The sequence below is a fragment of the Halichoerus grypus genome, chromosome X (genome assembly GCF_964656455.1).
Source record: "Halichoerus grypus chromosome X, mHalGry1.hap1.1, whole genome shotgun sequence".
In the NCBI taxonomy this organism is placed as follows: Eukaryota; Metazoa; Chordata; class Mammalia; order Carnivora; family Phocidae; genus Halichoerus; species Halichoerus grypus.
Window position 1 is genome coordinate 96,268,762 of NC_135727.1, and position 23,501 is coordinate 96,292,262.

The 23,501-nt window shown below is 39.0% G+C and overlaps 1 protein-coding gene across 13 annotated transcripts in view; it reads left to right on the forward strand.

The window, feature by feature from the left end:
* Window positions 1-23,501, forward strand: part of CASK (calcium/calmodulin dependent serine protein kinase) — a 343,515-nt gene that overhangs the window by 229,630 nt on the left and 90,384 nt on the right. For all 13 annotated transcript variants that reach the window (XM_078064623.1, XM_078064622.1, XM_078064628.1 and 10 more), the window contains exons 9-10: window positions 7,828-7,911; window positions 20,639-20,738. In XM_078064623.1, coding sequence (XP_077920749.1) covers window positions 7,828-7,911; window positions 20,639-20,738 — 184 coding nt within the window. The remainder of the gene's footprint in view (window positions 1-7,827; window positions 7,912-20,638; window positions 20,739-23,501) is intronic.

Consider the following 23,501-nt stretch of genomic DNA (forward strand, 5'->3'; position numbering starts at 1 on the left):
GCCAACCTCTTCTCCATCCTTGGCTAAAGAGAGTAGGCTTTTCTTGGGGCTCATTTATCTGTGTTCTTTGTCCTTGGAGATTCCCAGTTGCGGGCTGCTCTCACACCCAAGCGAGGATATGTTAAGAAGCAAAAAAAAAAAAAAAAATTCCCAGCAATATCACCAAAGGATCACCCCTCAAGTCCTGGGATTCCCTCCCTAGTCTGCCTCTTCTCCAGCTTTCAGAGCCTTCTGTCAGTGATTTAGAAGGGAAAGCAAGTAATTTCTTTGTTATCAAGAACTCTAAAGAATTAAGCTTTGGAAGAATGAAGGGGGGGAAATCGGAGGGGGAGACGAACCATGAGAGACGATGGACTCTGAAAAACAAACTGAGGGTTCTAGAGGGGAGGGGGGTGGGAGGATGGGTTAGCCTGGTGATGGGTATTAAAGAGGGCACGTTCTGCATGGAGCACTGGGTGTTATGCACAAACAGTGAATCGTGGTACACTACATCAAAAACTAATGATGTAATGTGTGGTGATTAACATAACAATAAAAATCAAAATTAAAAAAAATTAAGCTTTGGAAAAAGAAGTGTTTATTCCGTTGAAAAGGGAGTCCTTTAAAATTCTGCACCAGGGGCACCTGGGTGGCTCAGTCGGTTGAGCGTCTGACTCTTGGTTTTGGCTCAGGTCATGATCTCAGGGTTGTGAGTCGAGCCCACATCTGGCTCTGCACTCAGCAGGGAGTCCTCTTGAGATTCCTCTCTCTCCCTCTCTTTCTCTCCCTCTGCCCTTCCCCCTGCTCATGTGCGCCCGCGCATGAAAGACATGGCACATGTCTTTCAAGCCACTTTCCCTAGGTCCTGTCTTTCTCTCACACTCAGCATTAGCTAGAAAACCAATCTCCATTGTACTATCTGCAGAGACTACAAAGGGTCTGAAGACACTATTTTTTTTTTTAATACCAGTGGAAATTTTTTCCATTACATATGCCTAAAATGTTAAGCAATATCAGTTTAAGCAAACTGCAGACAGATTTTAACCTCAATTCAGCAGTAGTAATAGACTCCCTACCAGCATTGTCCAATAAGAACTTTCTGTCATGAGGGCAGTATTTTATATCTGAACTGTCCAGTGTGGTAGCAACTAGCCATATGCTTGAAATGTGTCTAGTACAACTTGAAGAACTGAATTTTTAATTATATTAAATTTTTTTAAGATATATTTATTTATTTGAGAGACAGTGCACATGCAGATGGGGACAGGGGCAGAGGGAGAGAATCTCAAGCAGACTCCCCACTAAGCATAGAGCCTGTCTCAGGGCTTGATCTCACAACCCATGAGATCACAGCCTGAGCCGAAACCAAGAGTCAGACACTTAACCAACTGAGCCACCCAGGCATCCCTTAATTATATTTAATTTTAATGAATTTAAATTTAGTCTTACCTAGTGGCTACTGTACTAGACAGAGAAGATTTAGACTCTTCATTCAAAAACATGCTGTTACTTGGTTCACCCTTTATTGGAAACAGTGAATAAATAAAGACAATTAGAAATGGGTCACAGGTTTGGTCCCCTGTAATGTTTACTATATTTTATTTTTACCTTTTTCTTATGTGATAGGAAAAATATTATCATTTAGAAAACAACCAAACTTATTTAGTAAGCTGTTTGTTGATACATGCATACGTACATACTTACAGCACTCCTAAATTACTTTACATCAGAGGTTTGTACATGTTGACTAACAAAAATAATCATTTTTTTATTTTATTTTATTTTATTTTATTATGTTATGTTAGTCACCATACAGTACATCATTAGTTTTTGATGTGGTGATCCACGATCCATTGTTTTCGTATAACACCATTAAAGCCGATCATGTACCTATATAGCATCTCATTTATCTTACTAAAAATCCTGTAAGATTAGTTTTCAAAAACAGCTGAGAGAATGTAAGGTCATAGAGCCAGTACCTAAATGACCCAGAATTTGAACAAAAGTCTTTCTGACTCCAAAATCACTGTCTTTCTGCTCTATTATACAGCTCCTTTTCATTTGGGTTCTTTTTCTTCTTGTGTTAAAGACCTTCCTGGGTTTACTTGTTTTCCCCTCTATTCTATCAAAATGCAAAAACAAGTTTTACTCAAAAAGTAAAAGCCCATTTTGATGTTTGTTTTTCAGTATATGTTGGTTAAATATCACCAGGCATAACACAACTTAAAATTTTTTTTACAATTTTTTAAATTGAAGTTTAGTTGACATATGTTATGTTAGTTTCAGGTGTACAGGATAGGGATTCGACAGTTCTGTACATCATGCAGTGCTTGCTACAATAAGTGCAGTTACCATCTGTCACCATACAAAGGAATTATAATATTATTGACTATATTCCCTATGCTGTACTTTTCATCCCCAAGACTTATTTATTTTATAACTGGAAGTTTGTACTTCTTAATCCCCTTCACCTATTTTTGCCTGTTCCCCCACCACCACCCTCCACTCTGGCAACTACCAGTTTGTTCTCTGTATTTATGATTCTTTTTCTGGTTTTGTTTGTTCATTTGTTTTGTCTTTCTTTTTTGTCTTATTTCTTTTTTTAAGTAGGCTCCATGTCCAATGTGGGGCTTGAACTCATGACCCTGAGGTTGAGAGACATGTTCTACCAGCTAAGCCAGCCAGGCACCCCTGTTTTGTCTTTTCAATTCCACATATAAGTGAAATTCTATGGTATTTGCCTTTCTCTGTCTGAATTAATTTAGCATGATACTCTGTAGGTCCATCTGTGTTGTTGTGAATGGCAAGATTTCATTCTTTTTTATGGCTGAGTAATAGTCCATTGTGGGGTGTGTGTGTGTGTGTGTGTGTGTGTGTGTACCCCATCTTCCACAGTAACAGCAATCCATTAAAAGATTCTATTGCTTGTTATAGAATGCTAATTTTATGCTTGTCTCTGCTAGTTAATTATTCGATAAATTCTTATGTCTTCTATTGGTGAACCTGTTCTGGCTTAGTGCAGGAAAAGATTAAGTCCCTAAAGATAATAAAATCATTTCCAAGATGTTTAGCATATAGAATCTGGCAGATGTGCAAATTGTAGTCATTTTGACATCAAGCATTGTATGTGCACTCAAGAAAAATATAATTTTGCTCTCCAGTAGAACTCGTTACATTTAGTCATTAATATAGAAAATAAATTTTAAAGGGTTTGTATTCATTCCTTAGGAATTTCAATGATAATAAGGTGAAATTTTGACAGGATTGACTATAAAATTCTACATTTAAATTCAAAAATAAATTTTGTCAGCACATGATACCAAAACATTAATTTTAGAAGTGGCTCACATGCAAACATGGATTTTAGTTATAAAATAATAATGTGATCTTGAACTTAATTTACAAATGTTATATAGTATCCAGATTAAGAAAATTAAGAGGCCCACTTCATACTAATTAATCTTCATCAGGTATAATGCATCTCCTTTTTCCCAGCTGCATAAAAGGATATAATGAGGGGCGCCTGGGTGGCTCAGTTGGTTAAGCGACTGCCTTCGGCTCAGGTCATAATCCTGGAGTCCCTGGATCGAGTCCCGCATCGGGCTCCCTGCTCGGCAGGGAGCCTGCTTCTCCCTCTGACCCTCCCCCCTCTCATGTGCTCGCTCTCTCTCTCATTCTCTCTGTCTCAAATAAATAAATAAAAAATCTTTAAAAAAAAAGGATATAATGATATGTTCCTACCTTGTTGTGAAGAATAAGTAACATAAACATGTAAAGCACTAGAACAATGTCTGGCACATAATAAGCCGCTCAATACATGCTAACTATGATGATGATAGTTATGTCCATTTGAGCCATGACTTTTGAGATAATTAATGTGTAGCATTATCTCTACTATCTTATGTAGTTGTTGTAAAGAATAAATGAGAGGGGCGCCTGGGTGGCTCAGTTGCGTAAGCGTCCAGCTCTTGATTTCAAGTCAGGTCATGATCTCAGGGTCTCGAGATTAAATCAAGCCCCGAGTCAGGCTCCGTACTCAGCAGAGTCTGCTGGAGATTCTCTCTCTCCCTCTGCGCCTCCCCCTGCTCTTGCATGCTCTGTCTCTAAAATAAGTAAATCTTTTTAATTAAAAAAAAAAAGGAGAAGAAATGGGATAATGCCTGTGAAAGTCCCAAATTCAGTGGCTGGGACAGAGTTAAATGCCAACTTAATACCTTCTAAATGTTTATGACCCTCCAAAAATTCATTTCCAGCCCAGATTTCTCTCCTGCACTCCAGGCTTGTATGTCCAAGTACCTACTTGAATCTCCACTTTAGATATTTGAAGCATAACATAGTTAAAGCTACAGTCCTGATCTCTTCCCCATCTCTGTTGGTGTCAGATTCCTAGTTGCTCACACTGAAAAACTTGGTGTGGTCTTTGACTCCTCTCTTTCTCTCACACCCCACATCAATCTCAGAAAATCCTGTACTCTCCACCTCCAAAATATATTCAGAATTAAGAACTTCTGTTCTTGGAAAGACACTGTAAGAAAATGAAAAGCTATGAACTGTGGGAGTATCTGATAAAGGACTTACATATTTTTTTTTTTTAAAGATTTTATTTATTTGATAGAGACACAGTGAGAGAAGGAACACAAGCAGGGGGAGTGAGAGAGGGAGAAGCAGGCTTCCCGCCGAGCAGGGAGCCCGATGCGGGGCTCGATCCCAGGACTCCGGGATCATGACCTAAGCTGAAGGCAGACACTTAACGACTGAGCCACCCAGGCGCCCCAGGACTTACATATTTAGATTACATAAAGAATCTCTTCTTTTGAACTGTAGTTAACATACAATATTATATCAGTTTCAGGTGTACAACATAATGATTCAACATTTATATACATTATGAAGTGACCACCATGATAAAACCTAGCTATCATCTGTCACTGTACAGAATTGTCACAATATTATTAACTGTATTCCCTTTGCTGTACATTACATCCCTGTGTCTTATTTATTTTATAACTAGGAGTTTGTACCTATCAATCCCCTTTCCCTATCTGGGAAGAATTCTTAAAACTCAATAATAAGAAAACACACAACCCAGTTCAAAATGGGAAAATATTTGGAACAGACACTTCTACAAAGAAGATATGTGGATGGCAAATAAGTACATGCAAAGTTGCTCAACATCATTAGTCATCAGAGAAATACAACATAATGCCACAATGAGATCTCTATACGCACATGTATCAGAATGACTAAAATCAAAAAGACTAACCATACCAAGTATTGGCAAGGATGTAGAACAACTGGAAGTGATACATTGCTTTAGAAATGTAAAATACTTTGGAAAACAGGTTGGCAGTTTCTTAAAAAGTTAAACATACTCCTATAGTACAACCCAGCCAGTCTACTCCTAAGTATTTACCTAAGAGAAATGAAATACATGTCCATACAAAGACTTGTACGTTAATGTTCATAGCAGCTTTCTATGTAATAGCCAAAATTTGGAAACAACCCATGGTCAATGAACAGATGAATGGATAAACAAATTATGGCATATCCTTACAGTGAAATGCCACTCAGCAATAAAAAGGACTGAACTGTTGATACTCGCAACTTGATGGATGAAGTTCAAAACCTTTATGCTGGGTGAAACAAGTTGGAAAATGAGTATGTACTGTCTGGTTCCATTTATATAAAATCCTAGAAAATGCAAACCAATCTACAGTGACAGAAACAGTGGCTGCCTGGGGACTGATAGGGAGAGGACAAATGGACCTGGGGAAACTTCTGAGAGTGATGGGTATATTCATCATCTTGATCGTGGTGATGCTTTTATGCTTATATACATCAAAACTGATTAAATTATACATTTTAAACATGGAGTTTGTTATATGCTAATTATCTCAGTAAAACTTTCTGCAGAAAACAAAATATATTCAGAATCTATCTCCTTTTCACCTTTTTTATTTTTCCATCTGATTTTTTTTTTAAGATTTTATTTATTGATTTGTCAGGGAGAGAGAGAGAGCATGAGCAGGGAGAGCAGCAGGCAGAGGGAGAAGCAGGCTCCCCGCTGAGCAAGGAGCCCAATGCGGTGCTCGATCCCAGGACCCTGGGATCATGACCTGAGCCGAAGGCAGATGCCTTAACCGACTGAGCCACCCAGGCATCCCTCCATCTGATTTCATCTATCATCATCTCCCCCCTCCCAGATTACTGCAGTTGGCTTTTAACTGGTCTCCCTGCCCCCCCTTTTTTTTCTTAAACGCTTGCTCCCTTCTAATCTGTTCTCAACACAACAACCGAGAGTTCCTTTAAAGTTGTCAGATCATGTCACTTCAGCTCAAAACTCTCCAGTGGCTCCCTCTCCCATTCAGAATAAAAGGCTCTTTATGGCCTACCCCAGCCTTGTCACCTCTCTGATCTGATCTATTTACTCCACACACATGGGTCTCCTTGCTAGTTCTTGAAAATTCCAGGTACACTCCCTACTTTGGGCCTTTGGATTGGTGGTTCTCCCTGCCTAGACCACTCCCTCACCACTTTTGGGTGTCCTCACAGTAAGTGGGCCTACTTTGACCATCCTATTTTAAACTGCAGTGTACCCAATCCCTCTTACTCTGCTTTACTTTTTGCTTTATTCCATAGCACTTTCATCATACTCCATAATTCGCCTTTTTGTATTTTCTTCTCCTATTCGAACATGAGCTACACAAGGGCCTGAATCTGCATTGGTTTTGTTTACTCACGTATCCCAAGTGCATAGAACAATGCCTGGCACATAGTAGGCTCTCAAGAAATATTTCTGAAATGAATACTTACCCAAATCTGATACATTGACAAATTAGAGTAGAACCAAAGGGGGTGTTAAGAAGAATGACAAGAGGGGCGCCTGGGTGGCTCAGTCGTTAAGCGTTTGCCTTCGGCTCAGGTCATGATCCCAGGGTCCTGGGATCGAGCCCCGCATCGGGCTTCCTACTCAGCGGGAAGCCTGCTTCTCCCTCTCCCTCTCCCCGTGCTTGTGTTCCTGCTGTCGCTATCTCTCTGTCAAATAAATAAATAAAATCTTAAAAAAAAAAGTTTAAAATAGGTTGACAAGAGGTTTAAAATATACATGAGGAATAGTTGAGGCAACTGGAGACATCACAGAGAGTAGACTTAGTGAAAGCATGATCCCCTTCTTAGCTACTGAAGAGTTATTATATGGAAGAGGTAGTATGTTTGCTCCGTGATGTCACAGAGGACAGAGCTAGCCCAAACAAGCCAGGTATGGGCCCAGGCTAAGTAAGAACATTTTTGCTTTCTTAAAATTGTAATAAGCTGCCATAAAATAATGATCACCTACTGGACAAGGTCAAACAGAATAATCCTCCATCAGGGATTGAAGAGGATCCCACATGGGGAAATGGTTGAATTAGATGGCCTTGAAAAGTTTGTTCTAGTTCAAAGATACTGTGATTTTTTTAAAATCCAGTTATTCCAGATGACTCCAAATGCTCAATCATTTGTGGAGTTAATTTTTCATATGCTCGTTTTACCTGACAAGATCATATCAAAGGTAACTTCATACTTTCATAACTATGGTTAATTATCTTAGCCATATAGCCATACCTGAAAATTATATAACCCATTATTTTAGCCTTTATTATTGCTGAAAAGATTATTTTGCTATCACTTTTGACCTTAATAGCCTTCATTTGAAAATGTTTACCAGTATCATGGAATAAAATCTCCAGTATTCTAGAATTCAATCTAAGTTTCATATTTAAGAAATTTGGGCTTTATTGTTTGTTTTCAATTAAGTTTCTTCACTTTTTTAAATGGCTACATATGTTCATTATCTTTCTTCTTTTATAGGAGCGGGATCGTTATGCCTACAAGATTCATCTTCCAGAAACAGTAGAGCAACTGAGGAAATTCAATGCAAGGAGGAAACTAAAGGTAATTAAAGAAATCAGCAAAAAGCTTTCTTACAGCTAAATTCTCACTTCTGAAACTTATTTCAATAATATTTTGGTTTTTAAATCATTTAAGGTAATATCTAAGTGTGAATCTAAACAAGAGGTTATAATAAATGGAAGATTAATCACATTTTAGATTTGTATTATCCTGAAAATTCATAGCAGAGATATAATTACTTTTTCTAATTTTTTTTAAGTATTTATTTATTTATTTATTTATTTATTTATTTGAGAGAGAAAGATAGCGAGAAAGAGCACAAGCAGAGGAGGGAGAGGGAGAAGCAGGCTCCCCGACGGGCAGGGAGCCCAATGCGGGACTCGATCCCAGGACCCTGGGATCACAACCCAAGCTGAAGGCAGACACTTAACCAACTGAGCCACCCAGGCATCTCCATTTTCTCAAATATTTTGACAAAATGGGAGTTCAGCTCAATGGAAACAATACTGGATTAGAATTGGACAACCATCACAAAGTAGTAAAAATCCCCACTACCTTGGTCTACTAGAAAATATTTTCAAATTACCTTTCTCACCTTTTTTTTATTCTTCTAGGTACCTTTCTCCTTTTACCACTCTCTTATCCTCTACCTCACCAAAAAAAATATGATTATCCATATGGAGAGCCCATTTGATTTTAAAAGGTTTTGAAAAAAACACCAAACAAGAATAATGGAGTCTTTTAGCACTATTCAAAAAATTTATTTATTTATTTATTTATTTATTTATTTGAGAGAGAGAGAGAGAGAGAAGGCAGGGGCAGAGGGAGAGGGAATCTCAAGCAGACTCCACGCTGAGCTTGGAGCCCAACACAGGGCTCAATCCCACAACCCTGAGATCATGACCTGAGCCAAAACCATGAGTCAGACGCTTAACCAACTGAGCCACCCAGGCACTCCAGCACTATTCAAAAATTTTATGCGACAGCATTCGCCTCTCCCCCTGCTCTTCCCAACAGAGGAAACTCATATTGTGGTCTTAAAATTAACTTATATTTGAATTATTTTTTATTACTCTAAAAAAATAATTTTTAACTCTCTCCTCTAAGTGGTTGATTGGTTAGTAGTCCTCCTTAGCCCGTGACTCCTGCCAACTATAAAACTTCATAGTTTTCAGATATGTCATAAATCACAATAACATTCACTATTCAACCCTGAAATATATGAGTAATTGTATACAACTCTAGATTTAGAAGAACATTTATATGAATTTGGGGGAAACTAGGCCACAATATTATGCTATAGAGCTGAACTGTCGATCGTGATAGCTGGTAGCCTCGTGTAGCTATTTAAATTTAAATCAGTGAAAATTAAATAAAACTAAAAGATCAGTTCCCCAGTCACACTAGCACATTTCAAGTGCTCAGTAACCAAATGTGGCTACCAAATCAGACCACACAGATATAGGACATTTCCATCATTGTAAAAAGTCCTATTGGACTGTGCTACTCTACAGCAAGGGAAATTGCAACATGTCATTGTTGGTGATGATGATTCTCAGTTAAGCCTCTGCCCTAATTGTTTTTGCAGTCAGGGATTCAAACTGGCTCTTCTCTGTTTGCTTTAAAAGTCCTTGGCAAAAATAATTATTAATGACATGCCATTATCAGGATGGCGCCCAAAGAAGTTTCCCCATCTTTGATATACACCTGAACCAATATAGCCTACAAGAGAGAAAAAAAATCTTACTATCCAAAGTGAAATTTGGTCAGCTGTTTTTGAAGTTCATTTCCTCCCCAAAGAAACCATTAATTATCCTTTTTTTTTCTCAACTCTTCCCTAGCCTTTTTAAGTCTACTACTGCTTTGGCCTTTGTGACATTGCCCTGTCTGGGGCTGAACCTTTCATTGCCCAAGTACAGGCCTTTTACCATAGGGCTCAGGTTTGCCCTATCACAAGAAACCCATGCTGTAGTTCTCCCAGTGCCACAAAATCAGACTCGGGCCTAAAATAGCCACAGTGGTGACTAAGATTCATTTGGACAGGGCAAAGCTGTTCCAGCAGAGAGGGGTCATATGAACTTACCACATCCCTTTGTAGAGCTATTTAAAGTTTCAAGACCCACCAAACAACCTAGAATTAGGAACATCAGCAGGGATGTCATTGAGATTTTTTTTCAGCTTCTGGTAAGGCTTTATTCCTTTGTGTGATTCAGCCACCCTGGCTAAAACATGTTATGCCTACCCTCCTCAAGGAACTCATTATCCTCATTCTTCCTCTTCTGTGAGCTTCTAGAACAGAGATTGCAACTTTGCTAGCTTTCAGAACCCACCACACACCTTTTTTTCAAGTGAACAGCTAGGTACCCATCCTTCTACCCAGACACTGTTTTTAAGCTCCTCAAATGTTGCACAACAAGCTAATTTTTATGACTCCCTTTGAAATGATTAAAAGGGAAGTTCACAGAAAGCAGTAGAAAATTGCTTTTATTACTTAGAGGAAGGAAATTTTTATCGTCTGTGGCAAGAAGAAACAGAAGGAGTACAGCATTATGGGAAAGAGTGGGCTCTAGAGCTACATTGCCTTGGGGGAATCGTGGCTCTGACACTTCCTAGATGTGCGACCTTGAGCAAGTCATTTAAACTCGCTGTGCCTCAGAGCACCTGGGTGGCTCAGTCAGTTGAACATCTAACTCTTGATTTGGCTCAGGTCATGATCTTGGGGTTGTGAGATCGAGCCCCACTTTGGGCTCCACACTCAGCACAAGGCTCCTTGTCCCTTTCCCTCTGCTCCTCCCCCTTGCTCCTGGGCATGCACGTGCGCGCTCTCTCTCTCTCAAATAAATGAATAAAATCTTTTAAATAAATAAATTCTCTGTGCCTCAGTTTCCTTATCTACAAGATGGGGATAATGATAATAGCTAACTCATAGGGCTGTAAGAATTCAATGAATTAATGTAGCAGTTAGAACAGTATGTGGCTGTCATAAGTGTTCCATACACTTATTCGTTATTAACCTTACCATTGTTGTTACTGTTCTATTATGATTTTTTTTAAAGATTTATTTATTTGAGAGAGTGCATTCAGGGGGAGGGGAAGAGGGAGAGAGAGAATCTCAAGCAGACTCCACACCCCGTGCGGAACCCAACTCGGGGTTCAATCTCACAACCCTGAGATCATGACCTGAGCAGAAATCGAGAGTTGGTCACTTAACTGACTGAGCCACCCAGTCGCCCCTGTTTTATTATGATTCTAATGTTAATACCTTTGACTTGGTACTCTGTTTATGAATAACTGTAATTCCAAAATGGACACTCCATACCATTTTAGCTTTTCTCTAGTCATTGACGTTAACATTTTAAAGTTTTTTAAAGCTTTTTAAAATATATAGACGGGGCGCCTGGCTGGCTCAGTCAGTGGAGCATGCAACTCCTAATCTTGGTCAGGGTCGTGAGTTTAAGCTCCACATTGGACACAGAGTTTACAATCCAATCAATCAATAAATAAATAAGTACATATATATGTACATACATACATACATACAAATAATGTGTAGAACACCAAAAATCTCACTGGATAATCTCTGTTTATGTATTTCTTCCAAAGTAATTATGCTTAGACTATTCTTTGATTATCATTTTCCCTCACAGTATGTAGAGAGGATCTTACACTTGTAGTATATTGTAATATTTACTTCTCTTCCATTACTCACCTCAAGTGTCATTTCCATTATGAGATACACATTCTTTAAAGCAGTGGTTCTCCAGGTGTGGTCCCCGGACCAGCAGCATCAGTATCACCTTGGAACCTATTAAAAAATACAAATTCTCAGGCTCTAGTACAATCGGGAAATAAAACAAAATAAAAGATAACCGGATTGGAAAGAAAGTAAAACTGTCATTGTTTACAGATGACATGATCCTGTATGTGGAAAATCTTAAGAAATCCACAAAAAACTAATAGAAATAACAAACAGGGGTGCCTGAGTGGCTAGTCGGTTAAGTGTCCAGCTCTTGGTTTTGGCTCAGGTCATGATATCGGGCCCCTGGGATCAAGCCCCATATCAGGCTGTGTACTCAGTGTGGAGTCTGCTGGAGAATATCTCCCTCTCCCTCTGTTCCTCCTCCCCCTGCTTGTGCTCTCTCTCTAAAATAAATAAAATCTTTAAAAAAGAAAAAAGAAAGGAATAACAAAGAAATCCAGCAAGGTCACAGGATACAAGATCAGTATACAAAATTGAATTGTATTTCTATATATGAGCAATGAATAATCTTAAAATTAAGAAACAATTCCATTCACAGCAGCATCAAAAAGAATTAAATGCTTAAGTATAAATTTGACAAAAGAGGTGCAAGACCTGTAAACTTATATTGCTGAGAGAAATTGAAAAACTAAATTAATGGAGAGACATTTAGTGTTCATGAATTGGAAGATTCAGTATTGTTAAGATGACAGTGTTTCCCAAGTTGATCTATAGATTCAACACAATCTCTTAAGCAGAAATTGACAGATTGATCCTAAAAATTCATATGGAGATGCAAAGGACCAGAATAGCCAAAATAATCTTGAAAAAAGGACCAAGTTGGAGGACTCATACTTTGCACTAACAACTATAAAGCTACAGTTATCAGGATTCTGGTACTAGTATGGGGCCAGGGTAGACATGTACATCAGTAGAGAGAACTGAGAGTTCAGGGATAAACCCTTATATTTATGGTCAGTTGATTTCAATAGAAGTGCCAAGGCAATTCAGTGGGGGAAGGAGTAGTCTTCTCAACAAATGGTGCTGGGACAGTTGGATATACCATGTGCAAAAAGAGACATAAAAGTCCACATATTGGATGATTCCATTTATTTGCAATATCTAGAATAGGTATTGATATCTGTAAATCCATAGAGACTGAAAGTATACTGGTGATTGCCAGGTGCTGGGCAGTGACTGCTTAGTGGGTATGGGGATTTGGGGGTGGGGGGAGGTGATGATGTTTTGGAACTAAACAGAAATGGTGGCTGCACAACATTGTGAATGTACTGAATGCCGTTGAATTGTACACTTTAAAATGGTTAATTTTATGTAAATTTCACATAGCCCACTTTTTTTTAGACCATATGACAAAATACTCTTCTTACATACTGGTTGCCTCTTCAGTACACTTAAGAGATATGACACGTTCCCATAGTAACAGTGGCTCACTGCACCACCCAGCTCACCCAAGGGACCATCCCTCCCTCACCCCAGTTATGCTAGAGGTTGGAGGGGCATGTGGTTTATTGAAAAAGCCTCATGGTTGATTGTGCTATGTCCACCTTGTTGAGAATCCTTACTCTTAAGCACAAACTGTAATGGTTCTAAAAAATTCCATCATATTATATATAGCATAACTTAATTAACCAGTTATTGGACACAGAGGTCACTTGCAGTTTTCCACAGCCATAAATACTATTGGATTGTCTGTTATCATTAATAAACCTTTGTATATCTGTGATTATATTCTTAGGGTAAGTTCTGTGCTAGTGGAATTGTTGGCACCAAAGTATATACGTGTACTGAAGACTTTTGATCTCTATAAATAACTTGCCCTCCAAAAGGCTTATGCCTGTTGGAATAAATTTTTATGTATTTTTGGTGATGAGTTTTACTTTTGAGGTTGAACCTTTTTCTCATTCTGAAAGTTTTGTGGAACTTTTTTATGCCAGAATATAAAACAATACTCATTTTACTTTGATGAAATTTCAAGATTATGGCTCATTATTCATTACAGTAATATCGATACTCAACAATCAGAAAGTGTTTCTTTCCATATTTGTACATTCATTTTGGCATTTAACCTCTCAACAGGCTACAGGAGATGATAAATCCCTAATGAGAAAATTCTTTGAACAGTTAGCGTTGAACATCATTTTCAGACCATCTTTCACATGTAGATTTAAAAAAAAGTTAATGGAACCCTGCATGTGATTTGAATTATCACACACTTCTTTTTATTTTCCTCTCTTTTGTTATTTTGTTTTACATCTTTGAGTGACAGTGGAAAATTTGTGTTTCTCATTTTGGTTACCAGACATTTCAGATGTTGGGTTTTCCCCCTCTTTTTGTTTTACACTAAGCTCTAGAATGTTAATACTTTTCTTTAAAAAAAAATCCTCTACTGGGGGCGCCTGGGTGGCTCAGTCGTTAAGCGTCTGCCTTCGGCTCAGGTGATGATCCCAGGGTCCTGGGATCGAGCCCCGCATCAGGCTCCCTGCTCAGCGGGAAGCCTGCTTCTCCTTCTCCCACTTGCTCTGCTTGTGTTTCCTCTCTCGCTGTGTCTCTCTCTGTCAAATAAATAAATAAATCTTCAAAAAAAAAATAAACCTCTACAAACAATACTTCCTTTAATAAACTCCATAGGCCTCAGTACAAGACTAGATATGAGAATCGTATTTTCTCAAATTGAATATTAGGATGCGTGAGACTATGATGTAGACTGTCTAGAAAATCTGTGCTCTGGGGGGGGGTCTCTTAAGGAGACACACCTGTACTGTAACCCTGGGTGCCGTCTACTTGGGAGTTACTGAGCAAGGACTCAGGTCTGGGAAGGTGGGTGCTAGGGGAATGTGTGTCAGCGTCTGAGCTTTTCTAGGGAAGAGGCTCAAGAAAGAATCTGTTCTAGAAATCATCTCCTTTGCTTCATGAATTATCTCTACCTCTAGAAAGCAAATTTCCCTACAGTGAAGCATGTCGAAGAAATTTTGTAAAAAAAAAAAAAAAAAAAAAACAACTGACTGTGTCTCGGTCAGTTAAGCATCCAACTCTTGGTTTCGGCTCAGGTTGTGATCTCAGGGTCGTGAGATCAGGCTCCATACTGGGCATGGAACCTGCTTAAGATTCTCTCTCTCCCTCTGCCCCTTCCTCCCCCAAATCCCCCCCCCCACTCACATGCTCTATCTCTCTCAAAAAAAAAAAAAAAGTAGAAGCAATATTCTATATTTGGGTAAATTTATTGCATTCAGTTCAGGAGATGGTGAGTTGAATCCATGTGATTCAACTTAGAGGATAAAACCATTTATTCCTTACACTGTACATAGAGAAAGTGAGGGAGATTTCTGATAACTTTCTATAATTTTCCTTTATTGATTTTGCAAATTGCAAAAGTATAGCCTGTATGCTTCTCTGAATTATCAGTCGGTTCCTCCAATTCCTGAACTTTGCAGAACTAGAAAAAGTTTGTTTGGGAATGCCATTGTCCAATACTTTACAGACATGTACTATACATGCAATAGCCACTAGCCCTATGTGGTGATTTTATTTTCAATTAATTAATATCAAAGAAAATTTTACATTTGATTTCTCAGTTGCCGTAGCCACGTATCAAGTGTTGAGTACCACGTGTGGCTGATGGCTACTGTATTGAACTGTACAGGTATAGAACATTTCCATCATCCCAGAAAGTTCTGTTGTACAGCACCATCTGGAATCTTGGCACCTCCAAGAATGCTTGCACCTGAACATCGCCTTTTGAGAGGTCAACCGGGAAGCTTTAATAGCTGCCTTTTGGCAGTCTTCCCTTTTTTGTTAATTCAACAAGAGCTAACTTTGGGATTTCTCGAGGCCCTTTGCACCCTAATGAAAGCCAGCATTTACATACAGTCCTCTCCTGTAGTGAGGAGGGGTCCAGATGCAGGAAGTTAGCACAGCAAGTTGTGGGTTCCAGCTACTCAGAGCAGCAAGTCTGCTATCCAAAAGGCACCAATGATTCTGAGAACTGAAAACTGTTACCCTGGTATGAACAGTTACATAAGTAATAATTGAAGTGATTTTGATCTCTTGATTTTACAAAGCAATTCTATTAATTTCTGATTCTGAAATATAGAATGTATTACTTCCTAAGTTAGGCAGTCTAGCTTTTGAAAGTTACCGTGTACATTAAAAGACCGTCTCTAGGGGCACCTGGGTGGCTCAGTCGTTAAGCGTCTGCCTTGGGCTCAGGTCATGATCCCAGCGTCCTGGGATCGAGCCCTGCATCAGGCTCCCTGCTCCGCAGGAAGCCTGCTTCTCTCTCTCCCGCTCCCCCTGCTTGTGTTTCCTCTCTCGCTGTGTCTCTCCCTGTCAAATAAATAAATAAAATCTTTAAAAAAATAAAAAAATAAAAAAAAATAAAAGACCGTCTCTATAAAATACTTTTACACAGACCCAAAAGGATTCCTAAGATACCTCTTCTGTGCAGTTGCTCTTAAAGATAGTCATACCGACTACACTTAGAAGTCTCATCGTTCAGCTTCTGCAGAGAAGATAGCACAGCCTCCTTTAATCAGATATCCTGACTTAATGGTATAAAATTCCCGGTTTTAGACCTGCATTTGAGTTCCATTTGAGTACCCTGTGCACCTAGGCTGTGCTGACTAGACCGAATGACAGCATTGCCTGTGACTGTAGGGGAGGTACCCGGAGCTCAAACGTCATCAGTCGTCTCACCCAACACCACCACCATCATCGAGGACCCAGTTCTTACATGTAATCAACCCACATCCTTTAACATTTCTACCTTGAAATGGTTTTCCAGCCTTCTGGTCATCTCTGTTCAGCCTCAGCCTCTCCAAGTTCTTCTTCACCCTTTTTAGGGCTTTGAGTTCAGTGTTCTGAACCCTAATAAGATGATCCTTTCTCAAATCCTTATGTGACACGAGTATTTGTATAACCTTGTAATGGGTTTTGCCCCCTTGGTATATTACAGTATGACTCTGTTATTTTGCCACTTGGGTGCAAAGGCAATTATTCTACATGTCATCTCAAAACTTTTGTTTGGTATTTGGGCTTTTTAAAGTGTACCTCCCTGCTTTTGTGCCTATCAGACTTCATGGTGCTTGTTTCTGAGCTCGGGGCACCAAAAAGGGAGTATTGGCTTTTGGCTGTTGTCTTCAAGTCAGCAATTCATCTGTATTCACTCTCCTGTTCCTTTCTCTCTTTTTTTTTTTTTAAGCTTTTATTTATTTGAGGGGCGCCTGGGTGGCTCAGTTGGTTAAGCATCTGCCTTCAGCTCAGGTCATGATCCCAGGGTCCTGGGATCGAGCCCCACATCAGACTCCCTGCTCACTGGGGAGTCTGCTTCTCCCTCAGCCTGCATCTCCCTCTGCCTGTATCTCCCTCGCCTGCTGCTCCCCCAGCTTGTGCTCTTTCTCTCTCTGTGTCAAATAAATAAAAAGATTTTATTTATTTGACAGAGAGAGAGCACAAGCAAGGGGAGCAGCAGAGGGAGAGGGAGAAGCAGGCTCCCCACTGAGCAGGGAGCCCGACACGGGGCTCAATCCCAGGACCCTGGGATCATGACCCAAGCCAAAAGCAGACGCTTAAGCCACTGAGCCACCCAGGCACCCCTCTCCTGTTCCTTTCTTGATAACTGTGTTACCTCCTTAAGTGCATTCAGTAGTTTAACTTAGCAGAAGTCTGAGCTAACCATTTTCTTGTTTTCCACTTCCTTAAATGAGACCCAGAGTCATCTAACTGGGAGCATTCCCTTTTGATGTTTGACATATTAACAATAGTTAGGATTGAGTTGAGAATTACTTATAGTTCTCTCTCTTTTTTTAAAAGATTTACTTAATTATTTGAGAGAGAGAGAGAGAGAGCGGTGCGGAGTGGCAGAGGGAGAAGGAGAGTCTTAAGCAGACACTGTGCTAAGCACGGAGCCCAACATGGGGCTCAATTCCACAACCGTGAGATCACGACCTGAGCCGAAACCAAGAGGCAGATACTTAACCAACTGCACCACCCAGGAACCCCAGTTCTCTTTTTGTTTGAATTTAGAATCTGCCTAATTTGCTTAGTACAAAATTGTATCTTTAATGTCTGTTATCTGTTAGCAGATTGTGAATAGTCTTCCTAACTCACGATTGTTGTATTTCAGAACATACTTAAGTATACCTTCTAAATTAAAGTAGGTAGAAAACTTCTTTGTCAAGGATTTAATAAACTGGGAAGTGTGAAGAACTACCTGTATAAAATCTAGACCGATGGTGTTGTACCCACAGTCTCTTTCATAGCAATAGTGTAGTACAAGAGTTGGCACACTATGGCCTGGGCACCAAATCTGGCCCATAGCCTATTTTTATATATAAAGTTTTATTGGAACATAGCAATGCACATATTGTCTGTGGCTGCTTTCATGCCACAATGGCAGAGGTGAATAGTTGCAACAGAGACCATATTCCCTGCAGGCCTCAAATATTTATCTGGCCCTTTACAGAAAAAGATTTTTGACCCCTGGTATAGTAAAAACCCTTGAACTGGGAGAGTAGTCAGAGGACCTCAATTCCGTCTATGCTTGATTTTATCTCTTAAGTTGGCAGCTAAACCTCTCCAGACCTCAGTTTACTCACATGCAAAAGGAGACTCTTAGAATGAATCATCCCCTAAGGTTATAATTCTATAAATCGATAAACTGTTTTGGAACCATCTTGCTGTTTTACATAATAGCTTTGCATTGAATATTCGAACCACATGCAGCCACTGAGTTTAGAGAACTAAATAAAGAAAACTGCTAACCATAAGACAGATAAATTAGGAACTTGCTACTATTGTTTTAAAAGAATTTACCTCTCTTAAGGCTCTTTTAAATAGTGCTTTCCTGGCATACGTATTTCTAGATCTTGATCGCAATAGTAGCTAGAACAGGCCCTGAAACATAAACTCAACATATTAAGAAACTCAGTTGAACTTCATTTGGAAAGAAAAATAAAGCAGCTCTAAAATTTAGTTTCAGTGTGTGGGAAACTTTTGATATATAAAAATTCCATTCCCACCCAGCTTTTAGGGAACATGTATGTATGTGAAATGAAATAAGCTTCTACTATAGAAAGAAGAACTCAATATTTAGTGCTGTTTTTTCATCATGGTAGCTGACTATAAGATTCCACGTAAGGACCTCTCATGCATTAACCCTAGACTTTCAGAAATCTAAAAAGTTGGGGCACCTGGCTGGCTCAGTAGAAGAACATGTGACTCTCGATCTCAGGGTTGTGAGTTCAAGTCCCATGTTGGGTGTAGAGATGACTTAAAAATAAAATCTTTAAAAAAAAAAAAAACTAAAAAGTTGCCTGGAATGGTATCACCAAGATCATGTCTCTGTTTTTTTGCCTTTCCCTTTCTGCATTCAATTCAGTTCATTTCAATGTATATTTGTGGAAAGAAACCCTAACATGCCCCCCCCCAAAAAATGAACTTTGTGGAAACATGTTTCTATTAATGTTTTCATATATTTAATAAATGCCTACACACATAAAAAATTTATCTTTCTCCCCCCCCCCCATCTCCCTCTCTCTTTCTAAAAAAAAGGTGGGGGATACCACCTGGGTGGCTCAGTTAGTTAAGTCTCCGACTCTTGATTTAGGCTCAGGTCATGATCTCAGGGTTGTGAGATTGAGCCTCGTGTTAGGCTCCATGCTGGGCATGGAGCCTGCTTAAGATTTTCTCTGCCCCCTCCCTCTCTTAAAAAAAATTTTTTTTTCTTTCTTTTCAGAAAAATCTGTGAGTTCAATATTTAAAATTTAGACTTAGACTACGTTAGTGATTCGATACTTAAACTACCTAAATGAGCAATTCTACTTAGACCAGCAAAAGGCTGTGCTCATGTTCTAGCTATATATTAGTAAGCCTAGTGATGGTTTACACTTACAAAATGGCTTACAGTTCACAAAGCATTTTCATATACATTATGACTTTTGATGATCCTGTAAGGTATGTCAGTTTTAATGTTTTCACATTATAGCTGAGAAAGACCTCAAGAGGTTAAATGATCAACTCAAGTAGTATCAGGCAGCTGGAAAATGGCAGAGCCAAGGAACATACCCAGATATTCTGACCCACGCCTAACCGACTCGCAGAATTGAACACTTTCACAAAATAACTTTTATTGCTGTTCTTGTTACTGACACAGTTCCTCACATTTTTCCGTCTAGCAGTCCAAAGGGGTGTCATGCACTCAATATGACAGTAATTCTCAACTAGGAATCAGGGGAAGCTATGTGTGCTGTTTAAAGAGTCCACCTGTAGTTGGTTCTGCTGTGCAGCCTGATTGAGAATTACTGTGCTAGAGTAGCAGATAGTCATTGTTAACAAAAAGAGAGGGGGGAAAAGATTTTAAAAAAGAAAAATGACTCATTCCTACTTCCCAGAGAGAATGCTATTAGCATTTTGACATATGTTCAGTCTTTTATATCTGTATTAATCTTTTTTTTTTCAAAAATGAGATACTATAGATTGTTTTAAAACCTTTTTTATGTAATTCACAAGCATCTTTCTGGTTTTTTTTTTTTAATGTTTTATTTATTTATTCATGAGAGTCAGAGAGAGAGAGAGAGAGAGAGGCCGAGGCAGAGGGAGAAGCAGGCTCCCCGCCTAGCAGGGAGCCCGATGCGGGACTCAATCCCAGGACCCTAGGATCATGACCTGAGCCGAAGGCAGACGCTTAACCATCTGAGCCACCCAGGCGCCCAAGCATCTTTCTGTTTTATTAAACATCCTTCAGCATCATTTCATATTGACTGCAGAATATTCCATTTTGTGGTACATGTTGAGTTCGAGATGAAAATGGTTTCACGTACTTTCCCAGTCCCCAACAGTGTTCTCCTCGTATATGCATATGTGATTAATTTGAAGGAATCCAAAATCATTTAAAAGCTACCCCTCTTCTAGCTCTCATCTCCTATAGGTTTGACTTTCTGAATACTCCTTAAGTTTGTTACTGAACTTTTTTGTATTTATGTATTTTTCATTTTTTTCATCTTTTTGTTTTAGGGTGCGGTACTAGCAGCTGTGTCAAGTCACAAATTCAACTCATTCTACGGGGATCCTCCTGAAGAGTTGCCAGATTTTTCCGAAGACCCTACCTCCTCAGGTAATTGGACTGTTTATTCATTCACCAGCGTGAATCATTTGGTGTCTCATCCTTTCTCTTCCATTCCTTTCCTATGAATCTAGTCAGATCCCCCAAGGAATTCTAAGGAAGTTTGTCAGCAACCAAATCCCATCCACGTGTGTCTAGTTCCTTTTAATTTTACTACTGAAGTTGCTTTCCCCTGCTGTTCCAAAACCAACATTTTACTTTTTTCTTTTTACTTCAGAAATTCTTCTTCCCCTTTCCCCACTCCAGACCCGACATTGCACTTCATCCAATCCAACGTTGTGGTCAGTCTTTTTGGATCTTTAGATCTTTAGATCTGAGTACCTTATACCCCAACAAAAAAAATTCCCCATGTCAACCGTAGCAGATCAGACTTTGGGACAACCTTGCTTTTAATTTTATCTTTCAGTGTAAACTGTCTTGTGACTTATCTCTCGATACAATTTACAAGTTCTTCTCTTTTATAAAGTCTGTAACACATATATACAAGCATTCAGGGGAGAAGAACACAGAAGAAGAGTTACCTATTTGGCTGAAATGTATATGGGTACTCCTGGGGGGAAGAAAAGCCACCAATGTTCACAAAATTATTTTATAAAACACTCAGATTTCCATTTTATTAGTGAGGTGTTCTCAAGGATCATTTGTTAAAAATCCACAGTATCCATTTATATGTTTATGTAAATGCATGCATATGTCTGTTATACTCTTTAAATTTCACTGATGTATGTACGTATTTACGTCTGAATCATATGTCCTCTGCCCTCAGCTTTTCTTCCTTCTGACATTAGAGTCACTCAGTATTTGCCATGTGGTTGACTTTGGGCTGTTGGTTTGATTTTTGTACTTTTGGGGCTGCCCATTCAGTATTCATGTATTACCATTGGGACTCAAGGCCAAGGGCCCTTCCTAAAGCATGAGTTGTGTGTCTTTCACTATTAGCAATCCAGGAAGAATGGATGTGCTAATGCTTCTCTCATGTTGGAACTGTGAGCATTTGTCAGTGTTTATGCTTCTTCCTTCTCTCTGTTTATACACGTATGTGCACAAACCTTCACATACACAGTTTCTTACCAATTGGTATGTGCTTATTACACCTTGTGGAAAAGAACAGGATCAAGTTTCCCATTCCAGTAGCTGTGTAGTTCCTCATTTTGACCTTTACCAATTGGGATGTGAATCTTCCTCTTTTGAGTAAAGGTGATTTCCAAAAACAATCAGAAATGGGAATCTTAGAAAAGAGACTCTATGAAGAGAAGGTCTTGCTGGTTTCCTCTTGCACTGACTTTGTGATTATCCAGAGCCCTTACCACGTGAAAGGCAAGGCTGTAGTTGTGTTTCTAGGTGTGTCCCCCATGCTCCCTGTTGTTTCATGTCTGTCTGTTTCTCTCCCAGTCCATTTTGTTCCCTCCACCTGTAGCCTTTGAGTTGGTGTTAGCTCATACCTCTCCTCTCCTCACACTCGGTTTACAGTAGACCCATCAGGGGGGAGTGGATCCAGAAATGGTTTTATGTCGTACTGTGACTACCTGATACAGTCACAAATTTGGAATAGATTGAGAGATTGTAGGTCAACATCTAATACCATTTTCATCTTTAGAATTGGGACTGGAGAGCCGTGTGGTCCTTGCAATAGCTTCACAGACCTAATCTTTAGTGTTAACCCCTTAATATGTACTTCTGCCTAGCAAGAGTTAAGTGAGCTCTTAAGTGTCCCTTTCTGTTAAAGAATTCCTTTTAGGGAAAGGAATTGTCTATAGTTATAAACATGCTTATTTTCTGTTAAATACATTTTTATCACCCAGTTTTTTTGTTTTTCAGTACAATCTGTAAATGATATGGTTGAAGTAGTTTCTGATTGCAGCATTTGCTTTTTAAACAAAAAAGAAATTTCCCACATTGTCTTGCGGGTAGCCTGCAAGCTCTCGAATTAGTTGTTCACAGTTTCACATTCCCTCTTGCTTCCCTTTCCTGCAGTCACACCTTCTTTTTCCGAAATTTCTGGATCTTAATGATCTTGTAAGCAGTCTGTATCTTCATTTGACATGCAAGCGGCTGTCTCTATTTTTAAATAGCAGGATGCTACGAATAAAAGACAAAAGAATCATTATGCAGAGTATGTGTCTGATCACCTCCCCTAAATGAAAAGGAAATTTTTTATGTATTCAGAAGTCAAAGACAAAGGAACATTTTGAAGAAAATTCTAATACTTTCGTAACTTTCTCACAGCTATCAAGAATTATTCATATGTTCCTAAGATTAATTTTTAATACTAAGCCATTAAAGGGAGGCACTGTACTATTTTATCAGCATCATTTATGAAATTGGTCTCTACCAGCAAATTTCCTTTTCTGCAACCAACAGTAATGGTTGTATGCTTGGTTGCAGAAAGCCTATTATATATTTTGTCTGGACTCACATAAGATCTTTACACTTTCATAAAGTATTTTCATTTTCATTTCATTTTTTTAATGTTTTCATTTCAAGCCTCAATTCTTGTCAATGTAATTCTAATCCTTAAATTCCTCATCATTTATTTTAAGTTCCGACATTAACCGTTCTGCTATCTTTCTGTTTAAATCTGCATGGGTTTGTTTTACAATACAAAACAAAGCACCTTCCAGCATTACCTGAAAGTTCTAGCAAGCCCGTGGCAAAAAGAGGAAAATGGTCAGCAAGCTTGTGTTTGTTGGGTGGGGGTGAGGGGGCAGGGAAGGAGGGGTTAAAGAGAAAACAGTGTAAGGTCACCAACTGCTG